At 36.7% G+C, this 17139-nt stretch overlaps 1 protein-coding gene across 1 annotated transcript; it reads right to left on the bottom strand.

The window, feature by feature from the left end:
- Positions 1-215: 215 nt before the first annotated feature.
- On the bottom strand, positions 216-16801 carry CDC7 (cell division cycle 7; the record flags this gene model as incomplete). Its single annotated transcript, XM_082311849.1, has 11 exons — positions 16696-16801; positions 12996-13082; positions 10919-11054; positions 10206-10299; positions 9981-10123; positions 7877-8126; positions 7197-7292; positions 6196-6374; positions 4742-4824; positions 1662-1811; positions 216-592 (listed from the first exon to the last, which is right to left on the bottom strand). The coding sequence occupies exons 1-11, from the start codon at positions 16787-16789 to the stop codon at positions 216-218; spliced, it is 1689 nt and encodes a 562-aa protein (XP_082167975.1). The 5' UTR covers positions 16790-16801.
- Between the last annotated feature and the right edge of the window lie 338 nt (positions 16802-17139).

Below are 17139 nucleotides of genomic sequence, written 5' to 3'. Positions count from 1 at the left end.
GTTAGTGATGTTTATGTAATTTTTACATCTGCAAGTATTTCTTAAAGTAAACGTACATTTGCAGTCCAACTGTACAAGACAAAATTTCAGTAGTTCTGTGCACAGTGTGATGGTATTTCAATGAGTGTAAATGTTGAGGGCAACAAGGTAACACTACCTCAGTATCTCATTTCCACATAAAACGTATGAAAGCAATAATAGAATATGGTATCTTCTCAGAGTCTCATGCCTTTAAAAAAAGGATGCAGCAAAGCCTCTTTTGCAGTTATTCTTGTTGCAGGGTTTAAGTCTAGCAGCTTATCAAGTAGGTCATATGCTTCATCGGGAACCTGATCCCATCCTTTCATGTCTGTTGCCTTCATTTCCAAAGCACCATCACCTTCCTGAAAGCTCCTGAAGTGTTGAATTTGTTTTCCGAGTGTCTCAGGAGCACACGGTTTGTCTACTGCAACTGGCAAAGCTGAGTCACTTACAGACTTGCTGGGCACTTCACCCTGGGATCTCTTACAGCTGCTATTTGTTCCTCTCAACTTCTCACAGAGGGTTCTTAAGTTTTGTGCTGGGACAACTTGGGTACACAGAACTGATTTACCTAGAAAAAAAAAAATTTACAGTAGGCGACATTTTATTATACTTTCTATGCAACTGTAACTTCTAAGTTTGTTTCAGAGAAACTTCATGTCTTGAAGAGTAACAGCATTAAAAAAAACAAAAACAAAACAAAACAAAAAAAACCAAAGAAAACACCCCAAACCCACCAACCTATCAAAAAAACAAATCCAACCCCCCCCACTCCTCCAAACCAGCCCTGTTTTACAGCAATAGCCCCAGCACATCAGGATAATATAGTCTCAGTTCTTCTCGGAACAAAGCTGTTTGGGTTTGTTCATGAAGTTTACATTGTGGTGACAGGTTGTCACCCACCCCACACACCACCTTTTTACATTTCACTGTCATTTTAACAGGACTGAAGAAAATTAGACACCTTGATTTTTACACCTGTCTGGAGAATGAAAACCCATGCTGTCAGTTAGGCTTCCTGTAAGCTGTAGCAAGTGCTGCAACATTTGGCTTGCAAACAATTAGGGGAATGGTTATTTTAGTTTTGTGTGTGCTTTGTGGTGGTGGTTTTGTTTTTTTTTTAAACAAGCTGTCTGTTGGTTTTTGGGGTTTGTTTTTGTTTTACTAGCCCTTCTTGGGGGGGGGGGGGGGGGGGGGGGGGGCATGGAAAGCAACGTTTACATCATCTAAATATTAAGTCACATTGACTTAAGCCTCCAGGGCAAATTTTGCAGGAATAGAAACATTGCCTCAAGAATTCTAAGCAAATGCCAGTAGAAAACATTTAGTTGGCATATTTCACCTCAAGTGGCCCTGGCTTAGTGAAAGGCAGTAGACAGGTTGGGAAATCTATTGCATCAAGTACCCCATATACAAATGATAAAAGATACAAAAATACAATACTTTCTTAAAACTCTGTATATAGAGAATAGTACTTTTAGTGTTTTGCATGGAAAAAGTGTAATTTACCTCTAAAATGACTCTCAAACCTAAAAATGTATTTTTATATATAAAGAAAAGTCACAGATTGTAAGTCACTGCATTAAACAGCAGACCAAGCATATGTTTTCCCCTTTTCCCCATAATTAAGGTTTGCGTACCAAAAGTTTTAGCAGCCTGAATGGTTTCTCTGGATCCACGAACTGTCATGATTTGTGCCAAAGCAGTTAAATCATCACTTGCTTTGTAAAATGGATACCGTCCACTGAGCAGAGAAAGGAATACAATTCCTGCAGACCACATGTCAATTGCTGCAATTGAAAGCAAACTTATTAATACCTAAACGCATGATTTCATCACAAACAAAATCACAACTTTCTTTAAAAAGAAATTGTGACCTGAAAAGTTTCTAAAGTTTTCTACTTATTGACTTTGGTCACATTAGATAACACTTCAGCAAACAGTGGAAATTACTATAATTAGATTGAAGAATAATTTCCTGCTTTGATGCAGATGGAGTGTTTAAGCTTTTCCATAAAATTTTTCATGAGTAATTCCATTAACTTGCTAAACTTAAAATGTACCAAAACAATGTTTGAGGTTGTTTTACCCAGGGAGATGAGAGGGGGTGAAAAACAGGCTAGTTTTGATACTTATTTAAGTTTGCTTCATATGAAGAAAACCTTATGTAAAGATCATAAATAAAAAATAATTCACAAATGAATGCACATCTGAATTTTTCTGCGACTGAGGCTGCCACAGTTAGGCAGTACTAAAAAATTTATCTTACTATGAACTTTGTTCCTCTCTAATATGAAATCCCTTGACAAGATAGCCAGTTTAAGAACTGTAATAGTTAGAAGTTATTCATCACTTTCATTGTGTTATGAAGAGTACAGAGAGTACTCTGGGGATAGATGCCAAAGCATGATGGAAACTTTAATACTGAAAGTTATGAGAATACCTGTCTGCCATAATTTTTTTGGCTCCCTAAGGTGCACATTTTGAGAGATGGCAAGAAAAGCGAAGGAGAGAGTTTTTGAAGGATTCTCTAATTCTAAACAGAAAAATCAACAGTTGGGAAATAAAGCCATAGTTATTCTACTCCTCTTCAAAAAAATAAGTAGTAAAATAGGCAGTAATTAATTTGGACACTTTTTAGTTAGAAACACTATTAGCACAGGACTTTGGAAAAAAAAGTATTAAGTAAGTTGACCTCAGTTGCAAAACCAGATTTTAAGTCTTATTAAAAAAATAAAAATGCAAGTTAATAATTTGGCACAATTTACAGTGGAAAAATTTTGTATCTTCTTCATAGTTCCTGTAAAAAAAGTTTTCATATTGCTGTATCACTGTTGAAAAGATCCTTCTATCTGTTTGAGGTGTTGTGCATGACCCCAAGGTATGTGGCTGGGAAAGCTGGAGTCATCAAGGTCAAGACTTTTAAAGATATTTAATTACTTAACTCTGGCTGAAATTAATAGACATTCTATATCTGAATGGCTAGTAAACCCTGGTCCTACAATTCTGGTAGAGCTGGGATCATCAGCAGACGGCAAGATCCTGTGCAATGACATCAAAATCATGATTCCTCTCTATGCTTTTGTCTAGTGTTACCCAACTAGGGAGGCAGACCGAGGAAAGGGGAGCAGAGGGACAAACCAAGCTCAAGTGTAACTGGACCTGTATGACATCAACTTGGGAGTTCAGGTTGTATTCCCTGCGCTGTGAACCTGGGTCAGATGCACTACGGCAGCTCTGGATAGAGTCAGCTGGATCCAGCTGGTAAGTTGGTCTCAGCAGAGAGACCAGAACTAGTAGTAAGATTGGCAGGAATACAAGGAGGTGACTAACAGCAGTCCCAGATGGAAGGGGACAAGAAGGTTTGTTAGTTCAAATACAACATAATCTCATAAATATTAGTATTAGTCTACCCAGTTCTAATTAAGGCCTTTGTTGACATACTACAGGAGCTCGGCACCACTGACTCAGTACTTGTAGAGCTGTCTGTGCCACACCCAAGGGTTTCCAGATTTACCCATATTTTCTGTAATCCTGCTCCTCATTACCCTAGAGAACAGAACGCTGTCTGAAAGCATATTTAACACTAGCATGTGTCCAAGATTTCCTAGGTATGTCTTCTTTCTGCCTAAATTCTGTCTAGACAGATTCAGAAATTGTCTAAACTTGTCCTGGATTTCTGGATGTCTTCTAGCCCATAAAGCTGGCTGTTACAGCACAGGCACAGTAACTCCAAACAGGCTGCCATACCTCTTGAAATACCAGTACACACCCACAGCACAGATGTTGTTTCAAATAACATTAACCTATCTAGGGATAAGCTGATCAAATGTATCGTTAAGTCTATTCTGAGTGTGTACACACTTGCAGTACTGAAAATCGACAATTTTCTCAAAAGGTATTCAGCAAAAGAGGGGCTAAAAACTGTTATTTTAAATCCAATTTTTGAGGACATTTGTATTTATCCCCCTTTTTTGTAAGTCAAAACTCCTGGTCATACACCAAATGTTTAACAGGTAACTTTGCTTTTATTGGTCCGCCATTCTCCAGGTAGGCACAACCTCTCCCATCTTACTTGCATCAGCTAATGCATTAACCATCCCTCTGCTCTACCCAGACTACTAAAACTTATTAACTTGATAGTTTTTAACCCTGAGAAATTAAAAATTTAGTAAGAAAGAATTATGACATTTACAGATCAGCTATTTAAAGCACTAGCAAAAAGGGAAAAAAATCTGATGAAAAGTATTAAACAACGCTTTCTAAAACACATTTGCAATTAATACCAGTAACTATGCCTGCTATGACAGCAAACTATATGTGACAATCTGTCTAGAAAGGTCTAAAGTATGTCCTCTCCCCAAGATTTATTCAAGATTTTACTTGAATAAATAAGCCAATAAGCCAAGAAACTTGATAAAAATTACAGCTTTGTTTTCTTTTAAAACACATTGTATTCAACTCCTGCATACAGCACTACCCCTCAAATGAATTAAGACATATTCAGGTTTCAAACACAGGAAAAATATTTCTAACTTGTTCTTACTCTGAATAATAAGCTTTTAATTAAAATCGGGAAATGCCTGGTGTTAGAAGGGATGACAAAATGAATTTCACGTGTAAACAAAACCCCTCCAATAAAAAAGGACAACATAATATGCATAAATGGGAAGGATAAAAAGGTGAAAAAAGGCATTCATTTCAGTCTGTTGTGCTGTACCTGTGGTCTGAGTGGGGCACTTTGTTAATACTTCTGGTGCTCTGAATCCAGGCGTTCCTGCCCTGGGAGCAACTTGCTGGCACCTTGTAATAAGAGACAAACATGTTTAGAACACAGAAGTTAATAAATGAGTTCTAATTTTAAAGGTCTTTTCCAACCTAAATGATTCTATGATTGTAATTATAATAATGCTTAATATGATTTTTATGATACTTGTGTAAGACGTGTAAACAGCCTAACCCTGCCTTATTCAAGTTTTATAGACTTTTGAAGCATCTTATAATTATCTAGCATGAAATTAGTATGTTGCATAAGATAATAGCCTTATTATATTATCTATTATATTATATTTTTATTATATTATCTAGCATAAGGTAATACGGCAGAAATACTTATTGCATACTTCACTCACAATGACCTTTTTTAGTTTCATTCAACAGCAGCATCATTTTTGCTAAAGTCTTGTTTTTAAACGTTAAAGCTGAGACTAATTAACCAAAGGCAAAAAATACACTAAATTCTTGAATGTGAATGCTCTGGCTTTGTATTAGTCCACAGCAAACTAAGGTTCACTATTTCCGAGTGCTGACAAGAATTTACTTTTCATTAGATTAACTAAAAGGTGTGAGATTATCATTATTTAAAAAAAAAAAAAAAACACACACACACAAAAAACAAAAACAAAAACAAAAACACAACACCAAAACAACTTTGCAAAGCTTTCTTGTACGGCTTAAAGTGCCTCCCTTCTATGGGCCACTTCTCTTTTGAGTCTGGCAAATTCCTCATGTTTTGTACTTCTGAAATGAAGTTGTTATCACCATATTTTGACAGTCTAGGAAGAGAGGGACCCCAAAATTTCATGACTATGCCTAGTAAGCAGAATTCTCTGCATTAATCTGTGTTCCTTAATGTGTGGATAAAAGGCAATAGTAGGTCATAACCAAAACTAACTGTAGAGGGATGGAGCTGAACTGAGTTATTAAGATTCTCTAACCTGTCTATTATTAAAACTTAAACTTTATTTTTTAAATGAAAAAAATACAGAACAGTCATGGTTCCTTTTTATTCTACATTTCATGATTTCCAGAATCCAAGCCACTGGCATGATTTAGGCCTGATAGATAACTACTACTGACAGACTGATGTATTGTCTTCTCTAACTGTTGTAATTAACTCAAGCGATTTTGTACAACACATGTAGGTGGATAATGAAATACAACAACAAAAAAATCATTAACAGTGAATCTCTCTTGCTGCAGATAGCAGTGAACCAATTATTCCATGAATTCCATGAACTATTCTTGTTTAAAAAGAGCATACTCAGTGTTTCAAGGGCTGCACAGATCAAATGCTATCTTTCGCCTACTAAATCAGCTATCTAGTAAATCTAAGTTTCTGACCTTGCTTGACAGCATAGCAGACAATTTTACAACATTAGCACAGCAAATTACCTTGAAAGGCAAACACTGCAAACTCTGTCCGTCGCGTAACAGTCACAGGTCAGGTTTGAGGGACAACCACTGGCAGCTTTCCTGGCTGCCCCATTGCTCACTGTTTTGGTAGAAATAATCTTCTTCTTTGTTACTAACTTCCTAGATGAAACATCTATCATCTTTGATTGCTTTATGAGCTGCAATGTAGATATTTTAGAGAAAGTGACATATTTAAGAAGGTTCCTTTTACATATAGATAGGCAAGTTCCTAAAATACTAAGACTGAACAGGTGCTCACGAGCAAGAAGCTGCAATTTCAGAACAGAAGACAGCAAACCTTTTTAACAATATCATAACATATATGAAACGGACACTGGAGCTTTCTAAAATCCTGATTTCCTCCCCATCCCCTTCGGAAAACATTTTTCAGTGTTTACTAAAAACCAATACGCATCAGATATTTTGAAGCTACAAGACAAGTATTTTTCAAGCTAGTATAACGTTCCAAGAATTCTTTTTGTTCAATACCAGAACAAAAAAAATGTAGATAAAATGTCACAGCAACACACAGGCACTAACTCTAATTCTACAATAAGATGATCACTGTTGGCCAAACCCTCTAATTTAGTTGGGGTTTCCCCCTTGTCATATTAAATACTAATTACAAAAAGTACAGAAAAATATTTATTACAAGTTTTCTCTCCCGTTTCAACTGCAAAATAAAAAAGTGAAGTTTCACAAGCTAAGTATATCTTAGTTGCACAGACACGTGTAGGAGGAAACATTAACTTAGCACACAAACAAGATCAGCTAGGGAGACAGCTACATAACTAGCTCTATAAGAGTTTCAAAAGGGACTGAAACAAAAATGAAAAATTCTTCGAGCCTTTCAGCAAAGACACACTTAATATCTGCTCAAAAACTTTTAGTTCTGCAGCATCCTGGAGTAGTGTCCAGTCTTGCAGAACAACCAGTTCTATAATTTGTGAAATATGCAACAGATGAGTCACACTCCTTACTTTTGTACTCGAGTTCTCCTGGCACGTGGAACTATAGACATTGAAATTCCTCTCTCCAAAGACAGAGCGCTGGACAGAACGGTGCGCAGAATCCTCCTACAATACCAACAAAAAGGACAATAAGGATCTTATCTAACACACAGTCAGCTGGATACTGACAGTTCAAAAAAAAAAAAGTGTGAAGTGACATAAAATAAGAACAGCTGCATGGTAAGTCATTTCCAGGCATCCGTTGACTGTGGATGAAGAAAATATGGTCTAGACAGAACAGCAAACATGCTTACAAAACGAATCACACCTCAGAAGTGCCCCAAGACAATCTGAATGTCATCTGTACTGCATTTGTTATGCAACTAGGTAACTAAGCATAGATGAATAATTATTGGCTTGGGGAGGAGTTCCACAGTACATGTCACTTAAAGATTTAAGGCTGTCTAAACAGTAACCCATGCTAGGGTTTTGTGCAGCCTTCAGCACTGTATTACATCTAACAGGTAGTAAACGATGCCAATAGGGTTACATAAAACTAGGCACTTTAATATGAAAACTGTGACTTTGTGCATCACATTGGGACCCTGCAAGATATGCATGCACAACTTTTGTTCAAGTATTACATCTCCCCCTGTTGGATGAAGTAATACATTAAACATACAACAATAGTAATGAAAAAGACTGAGAACCTTTCCTCCTCTTCCTTGTTTAATCTGTATTTTTGAAAGTGAGCTGGACCTTTTATCAGCTGCTTTTGAGGCTGACTGTTGAGCTATCTGTTTAGGTGCTGCGACACTGACAGAAACCCCATTTCCCAAGGCTATGGTGGGATTATTTTGCGAGCAACTTCCCTGCTGGTCTTCAGAGTGAGCAGTTTTGAGAAGTTCAATTTTCGTATCAGGGGTTCCTTGTGCCAAGCCAAAATCTACCAAAGCATACCTGAAAGACACAAATTTAGAATCAGGAATCACAAGGTATCCATCAATCAGTTCAATTTACTATTCATTACTTGTTTACTTATCTTTCACATTTTACTCAATATGTTGCTTATCTGTACTATGGCCAGCATCACAGTCCTTTTTTCCTCCTTTTCCTCCTCTTGTCCTATTTTACCTATCCCTTGAATGTTTTTACCCTATACCCATCTTAATTCATTGTTTCTTGTCCCAAAATCTTCTCAAATGCATACTTTCTCCAATGGTGTTAAAAATATTCCCAGCAACTCCTTTCTGGGGTTCTTCTAGTCCTACAGCTCCGAACCTTCAGCCAACAGTCAAGCACAAGTGACCCGATCCTTGCGGGATTCCCACGGGCAGAGGCACAAATGTAGCAGTGACAAGACTAACAGTGCCAAGAGTTTTGCAAGACTTCAAGCAACACTACTGGAATTTCCTTCAGTCTTCCAACAGGTAAGACTACGTTAGTTCACCCTTCAGATCTACCTTTAAAAGAATTATTTTTTGCTACAAGCAGTACAGAGACAATCCAGCTGTCTCTGGGTCTCAGACAAACTCAACTGCATGGCCTCCACACCGAAAGTAGAGATTAAGGCTCAAACAAATCCTGGAAGAGCAAAACAACAGTGCAAATTCATTCTGACAGACTAAAAAGAAAAAGTGGTTTTCAAATTTTTAAGCCTGTGGTTTGGCAAAATATAATCAAATCTCCTGTACAAACTTTCATTACATAGAATCACACAATCAGAATCATTTAGGTTGGAAAAGACCTTTAAGATCATCAAGTCCAACCGTTACCCTAGCGCTGCCAAGCCCACCACTAAACCACGTCCCTAAGCTCCACAGCTACGCGTCTTTTAAATACCTCCAGGGATGGGGACTCAACCACTTCCCTGGGCAGCCTGTTCCACTGCCTGACTACCCTTTCGGTGAAGAAGTTTTTCCTAATATCCAACCTAAACCTCCACTGGCGCAGCTTGAGGCCATTTCCTCTTGTCCTATTGCCTGTTAATTGGGAGAAGAGACCGACCCCCACCTCGCTACAGCCTCCTTTCAGGTAGTTGTAGAGAGCAAGGTGGTCTCCCCTCAGCCTCCTCTTTTCCAGGCTAAACAACCCCAGTTCCCTCAGCCGCTCCTCACAAGACTTGTGCTCCAGACCCTTCACCAGCTTCATTGCCCTTCTCTGGACACGCTCCAGCACCTCAATGTCTCAACTGTACATAGCACAATACTCACCAGTACAGATACAGGACTGCTAGCACAGAAACAGTACCTTATTCTATCCACTTCAGCTCTTCACAAAAAAGCAGTACCTCACTTTTTACAGTCTTTAAATATTGTAACTTGCAGGCAAAAAAACCAACCCTACTAGTTATAAACATTACTTCAATGTAAGGTGAAAACAGCCTGAATCCAGCTATCTTATCTGTATCAGTTTTACTCTATCCATGAGTAAAAATTTACAAATATCAGTCTGTGCACCACAAGTCACTATCAGCTTTCTTCTTAAAGAAAAATACTGATTTTAGTCTTCTCATTCTTATTAAAAAATTTAGTACTTTTACTCAACAGTAAAATCTTCATTTTTTCAGGTACTTGTCACTCTATGAGGCAGATATTACATTAAGTATGAAAAAAAAAATTCCTTCCCTCCTCAAATCCCTAAACACAGAAAGAAAAGTTTTACAAATAAAAAAAATAAAATCTTTTTTAGCTTTATTACTTAAGCACATGTTACGCAGCTGGAAGGAAAAAAACCAAACGCCTAATTGACTCTGCTCTGCCAAGGCACACATCCCCAAATGAGATCACAATATGGTCATCTGGACAGACTTACTCTTTTAGCCGCCTGTTGTAGAGGAAGTTACTGGGTTTGACGTCACGGTGAACAATACCGAAGTGATGAATGCGCCTCAATGCTTTAAACAGATTAAACATGTATTCCCTCACTTCTTCAAAGGAAAGAGAATTCAAAATGTCCTGAAAGATTATTTGGATACTGTAATTATGCAACTGCTTTTAATTAAAAAGTTTCACTACACATAAAAAGTCTGGGACTCACCAAGAAGGATTCATGTTCCAGATATGGCATAACAATAACCACATGATCATTTTTCCTAAAGCAATATTTAACTCCCATAACGTTATCTTGTCCCCTAGAAGAAAAGTAATGGCACTGAATAAAGAGCAGAAAACAGATGTTTATTTTCCTTTATTTCTTAAAAACTTCAGTCAGGCTTCCTTTTATAATCTAATTTATATTTTGACAGCAGTCTTAGCAGTCAGTAGTTACGCTGCTGCCTCTCATTGCTATGTTCCATTCCAGTTCTGCAATTTGCAATGAGGGCTCCACAGGTTATTTGTGGGGCCGTGGTTTGTAGTTACTCTGTAATTAAATGTAGGACCTAACCTTCATGATACCAACGACTTTAAGAAGGTGCTATTCAGCACACTCTGGCAACATTCCTAAAACCACATTTTCTGATGAAGAGATTATTTTCCCAAACATTTCAGAACTGGAATTTTTGTTATCACAGAGATACATCATAGAACTTCTCGGATGGAAAGTACGGCACCATCCACAAAGTGAGACTAGCAGAAAAGGGCATCCATTACAGGTAAGACACTCCATTTCTTATTTGATCTTGATAAAAAGAATATACGTTTCTGCGGTTAAAAAAAGGCACGCGAAGTGCCAAAACTTAAATAAATACAGAACAGTGAGACAATGTTCAGCAGTTTAGTCATGACAATCATAACTTTTTGTTTATGTACCCTGCTACTGTGAGGCACTGAAGTTCAGCAGCAATTCGCAGAGGGTGGCTGGTTGGAATCAAGTGTTTCAGAGCCATTTTTTCCTCATATCCTGTTTGTAGTTGTGCTGTGGCCAAGTAAACAGAACTGAAAGTACCTGTAAAGAAGGGACAAAAACAATGTCTTCAGCATTTTTAATTAGGTCAATTCAGATTTTTACAGAAGTGATCTAACTGTTCACAATCCTGCAGCAGACTTGATACCACATCAAAAGCAGATTCTAGGAGAGAAAAACACAGTTCCTTTTTTCTAGTACTGAATTCGGTGATCTTGTATACAAGTTTTTTATGTCAGTAAAAATGCAAATGTAACACTGTCTAACTTGCCTGGGACACAGAGCTCTTTGAATGTAAATTTCCTATCTTTGATTTGCTTTCTTGTTTAGGTAGCTTACTTTCATCTGACATCTAACTCTTCTCTCCCTACGATGTAAGTGGGCTATATAATGCTAATCTGGAAAGCACTGCCTTTACTATTCAAAACACTTCTGAAATTGTTACATTTTTCTTAATTCTGTTACCTTATCTATAAAGTAAGACTTCTCACATGATGTGTAACTACTATTTGTTAGCCCAGAGCATTACCTCATAGACAGAACATGATACCCATTTGAGAACAGGAGTATTCAGACTGTACGATAAACTTACCCACCCATTTAATTTTAAGGATATCCTAATATACCTCTTAGGAGGTTCATTTATCCTAATGATCCAAGATATCTGAACATACAAATTGAAGCATTGTTCCATGTGAATAAACAGTACAAATTACTTTTGATTACATTTTCAGTATTGTGTTTGCATCATACTAGTTCAACAGTCTGTAAGTGCATACATACATCAAAATGCCAGCTAAATACTTATTGCAGTCATGAAAAAAAAAAAAATAAAAAATCTAGAGTCCTACACTTTCAGTAGAATTGATTATAGCAACAAGCGTTACCAAGTTGACCTAAGACATTATTTTTGGTGGTGAGAACTACTAAAACAAAAGTGAGTCCAGAGTGGAATCCTAAGTTGGAGCTTGTTTTCTCATAATGCTGCAGAACGGCAAGTGGTATTTTTTAAAAGCATTGTTTGCTCCCAAGAGCAAAATCAGATTACTATTCACAACCAGAGATTTTGTTTAATTATACTATCTTTTTTATGATAGGTAGAACTCCTTTTTTTGTTGTTTTTGAAATTTTGTATTGCTGTGGTGAATGGAGCTGGGTTTTTTGGCTGGGTTTGGGTTTGTTGGTTTTTTTTGGTGTTTTTTTTTTTTTTTTTTTTTTTTGCAAGAGAGAAACTTTTAGCCATCTAGCCTGCCATCACCTGTATTCCATCACAGAACAGCTGTAAAACAATCCAGCATCTCATCAACATCTTTGTTTAAAAGTGTGGAGTGTCACAAAGCATTTCAGAGATCAAATGGGCAAATGGGTGAAGTTCCAAAAAGCGCTGAAATCCCACACTCAGAAGTACCTAAGAATCTATTTATAGTCATGCCTAATTTTATTGAAAGTATCTGCAACAGTATCTGTTGAAGGCAAGGTGTGCACAAGTGTTCTAAAATTTGATACCGTATGTCTTAAAAACAAAAAAAAAGCATATTTTTTTTTAAATAAAGCAGCTATAATCTTTCAGTCTCCTCCTCCAGTTCTGCCCACAGGGTTTCAGTGGAAACAAAGCCAAGTTAAGGACCAGAAGTTAAACATGTCAAAACACAGCTGCATAGAAATAGATTTCTCATGTAAAAGAGAAAAAGAACAGAGTGTTAAGACTTATTTAATCGAATTTATCTCAAACATTTTTAGTTGTCGAAACTAGAATACTGACTTTTTGAAAGGCTTTAATATACCAGATTTTGAAGAAAGTATCTTGAAAATGTCCCTAATTAACACACCTCTATGCTCAGCAACATATTGGAATTCCTACAGAGACCAAGACGCAAATCAAAAAGGCATTTGGCTTAAATTGCATATCTTAAGATTTATACCTTTTAAATCAGAAATACCAAAAGAAATCTAAGTCTAAGCAAGCTAAAATAAAACATTTACCTTCTCCAATTTTTTCCTTAATTTTGAACACATTTACAAGCTGTGGCACTGCTTCATAAAGTTTTTCAATATCTTTTTTTATTCCTGCTGTGGAAAGAATAGGGAAAGTAAGTTAGGAATTTTATTGCTTGATTCAGTATCTAATCTATATTTGAGATTGCAAATCACACTTCAGTTCATAGGACTGAATTCACATAAACAGAGGGAAAAACAGCAGACTGGTATCTATCCCTGCTGACATTACCATCTGCATACTTGATATTATGGTTGTTCTTCATCACACTCCTGTTTAAGCTGCAGCATTTAATTTTTTTTTTTTTTTTTTTTTTTTTTTTTTTTTTTAAACTTATCTGCCACCTAGCAGTTCCCAAGAGGGCAAAAGCCTTCCGGTTAGTAAGGCATCAGTTTACAGCTCATTGATAAATGTTTTCATGAGATTTGCAACGTCAATTTCATAAAAGACAAAACTATAATAGTTGTTTCTGTAAGCACAGGAATACATCCATGGAATGCAAATCAAAAATGTAGGATTTTTTTTTTTTTTTAAGATCAATAACGCAATCTTTCACACTGTTACTTAAAATAGTAAACATGAAAAAACATGTTTGCTCTGCATTTAAGTTGCTGCACTTTGTGCTGCAATCACTAGATGGCATAACAAGGATGTTGTACTGTATTATTTCAAAAAATTATGTAGTTTTCCATTCAGTTTAGAAATCCTCTATACCCTACATAAGAGTTCACTTGTTTTGAAACTATGAAGTATATAGAGGCTGTGACTAATTTCTGTAAAACAGGGGTGAAGAATATTTTATTATACAGAAGAAAGCATAAACTTGTAATTTGGAAAGTCAATCAAATAGAAGAAAAAAAAAGTGTATACATTTTTTCATCCTAAAAATAAATAAGAAATTAAATTTAACATAAATATATAAATTGTATCATATACATAAAAATGTACTACGTTTTACCAGAACAGTAAGTCACAAGCAATGGGAATTATTTTCAAAATATTACTGATATGCTAGAAACAAAGTATGGATTAGCGTGCATCCCCAACCTTCTACGTTAGCTCTCTTTATACAGCAACAAAATATGAACTCTGCCTAAAGAACCCCTTCTTCCTGGTAAAAGCCCCAAAAATTAGCTGGTAATTCAAGTTATAGTTAACTTTCTGTTGTAATTTTTTTATTTCAAAAGTTTACAAAAAACAACATACTAAAAATACTTTTGAGAACTGAAGCCTGCTGCCTCTCTTACTATCCATTTACTTATTTTTTTCCTTTAAGTTGTTCCCTCTGCTTCTCCAAGGTATTTTGTTTTAAGTCATTTCAGGGGGGATATTTCAGGAATAAAAAAAAAAAAACAAACAAAAAAACCAACTCTATGCTACACACCAGAACCACTAACATTCATTTAAGATACTGTTTTGATCAACAAATACAAGTAAAAGGTTCATCAGTTCTGCTAGGAATCATATTTAATAGCTTCAAAAATATCCTAGGATAAAAATGACCAGACTCGTACTAACATTCAAGATGTACAAGACCCTGTGTCTGATAATCCCTGAAGGAAAAGGCTAAGGAAAACCGGTCAACTGTACAGTTATTCTGGTTATTCCCCAATTTTACAGAGCCAGATTAAGTTACACACCTTGAAAAGTAGGAAATTGAAAGTTTGAGGAATCATTTCATTTTCCTGTCAATATAGTAAAAATGTCTGTTGAAAATAACACTAAAAATTCAAGAGGTTACTACGCAACATTTTTTGAATTTATAGCATTCATATTGCCCATGTGCTCCGAAATTTATTATGAAATTTATCTATTATTGCTGTAATTCTTGTTGTTTTGTCACTAAAAAAGAATTGTTGATAAAAAGCTTTATCATTTAGAAAGTGGTATTCCCAGTTTGTCCACACAGTAATTTCAACTTTTTACAGAAATGCTCATGTATTACATAACAAACGTAAGACATTCAAGAAAGCTTTCTGAAATTTTCAGAAAATATAGGAAGGGGAAAGGCTGGTATTTGTACTGTGTTCCATTTCCCCCAGGAATACTCGAAAGACGTTAAGAGACGAAACCACGTAACAGAACTAGAAAGAACTTAACACCAAAATGTTATTGCATCATGGAAAGACATGGGCCTTTCCCCTCCGGAAGATAACCCTGTTATTGGGTTCTGAAACATCCTACACAAACTTCATCCCAAGAGGTCAGTAGCAACAGGACAGAGCTAGAAAATTGTTTTCAACAGCGATACAGTTCTAACAGGCTCTGTTACAACAACGTTGTTTAGAACTAGTTTGCTATCTAACTGGCTCCAAATAAAGCAACTTACAGTTTTGTTGCAACGCTTGCATTTTAGGCTGACTTCTGATGAGAGTTGCTTAAGCTTCAGTTTTTACTAAAAAAATATACTGACAGTATATTACAACATAAAATTTGCACTAGAACTTCTCCAGTAAAGTTGCTTGGTTAGGAAAAAAGAACGTAACTGGCAAAAACCAAGACTACTCACAAGGACTCCAAAGGCACATCTTTTAAGTCTTTAGAAACCAGCAGACTTGGGGTTGTTTTGTGCCACCAGTCTAACAGAGACTAACGATGATGAAAAGCTCTCTCAATAACTGCTATAGAATCTGCCACATACTCCGTTTTGTCCGACACTGAATTCAGGTTCCTGCCTGGACAAAGTTCAACGCTATCAGAGCACTATGAGCTGGGTGACACAGGGTGCAGATCCTAGGCCCAAGTAGTGCCTACCCAAGGCACTGAGGGCATTTAGTAACTCAACACAGCTTCTTATGTGAAAGATCCCGAAAAGTGCTAGAAACAGTCAGTGACTGTCCTTGTTGATAGACAGCAGTATAAACATCACCTGTTCTCTTCTGGGGGCCTGAATCCCCAGTTGGGTATAGAGAACATACAGTCATTGTACCATCAATGTATTATTATAATAGTAATAATATCCAACATTTTCTGTGAGCAGATTTTAAAGTCATTTCTTTACTTCCCAGAATGAAAAGCAGTTGCAAAGCGAAACAATTAAACGTTATTCAGCATCACTCTATGTAATTCCGGACATGGATGTGCAGGGGACTGACGGAGGACTATCTGTTTCTAGGAAAATCAGTAGCCGTTACATATAAGCTGGCTGACCATCCACAATTACTGAGCAAGCATTGTACGGAAAGTCCGGATTGAAGTACATTCACAAAGAGACCCAAAAATCGAGCAGCAAAACCACTATCGGAGCACATGTTCATAGTTCAGCTTCTCTGGTAAGAAGAACAACAGTGTTTTTATGCACATAGATAAATCTAAAGAAATTTAAGGATAAGGTTGGCAATTATAGGTTAAAAGGCAAAACATTATTTTTGTGTACTTGTCTGGTCAGAGAGTTTTATTCTCAAGGACTGCCTTTTTGGAGTTCTGGTATCCTCTTATAATTACATATTCTGTAATAAATAGTAGAGTTAGCGAATTGTGACAAACTACTGCTGCTGAAGTTTTGTAACACATGGAAAGCAGGAATTAGCTTAAAATCAAAAGCAATCTCAAATGTTTTCATTTCATTCTTTATACAGTAGGACCACATACAGACAGGGTTATAATTGATGCTGAAACTTCCTGAAGTGATGAAGAAGCACGTCAGCAACAAAACATAATGTTAGCAATCCCTATCTGAGCACATACCTGACAGCTTGCTGTTCTGCTCATGCTTCTCATGGAAGTCTTCAGCCTGATGAGGGTGCTGTTCATCACAGTGAGACTTCAACACCGTCTCCATTACAAAACAGACCTGAAGTAAAAAAATCCAAAGACTTTGAGGACCACTTCTGGACACCTGGGGGAGCAAGCATATCTGGTAGGACACTGAGAGTCCTGCTCTCAGTTCCTGAGGTGAGATTTAGGTAGCAAAGAGGAACTCCTCAGACTCCCTAAAACAACAAAGCGTCACTGTCATCCCAGGAAAAAAAAAAAAAACGAAACCAGTAAACCCACTCTGTCTCTAGTAAGAGGAAAAAAAGGGGAAGGGAAGGAAGACTGCAGGATAAGCTTAGACACAAGTGATTTTCTTTCATCTCTTGTGTGTTTCCTCATTCACATTAAAGCATTATCTTTTCCCTGAAGTTTGCT

Source organism: Platalea leucorodia (genome assembly GCF_965183815.1).
Source record: "Platalea leucorodia genome assembly, chromosome: 5".
NCBI lineage: Eukaryota > Metazoa > Chordata > Aves > Pelecaniformes > Threskiornithidae > Platalea > Platalea leucorodia.
Note: the sequence above shows the minus strand (reverse complement) of the source record. Positions and strands in the feature narration are given on the sequence as shown.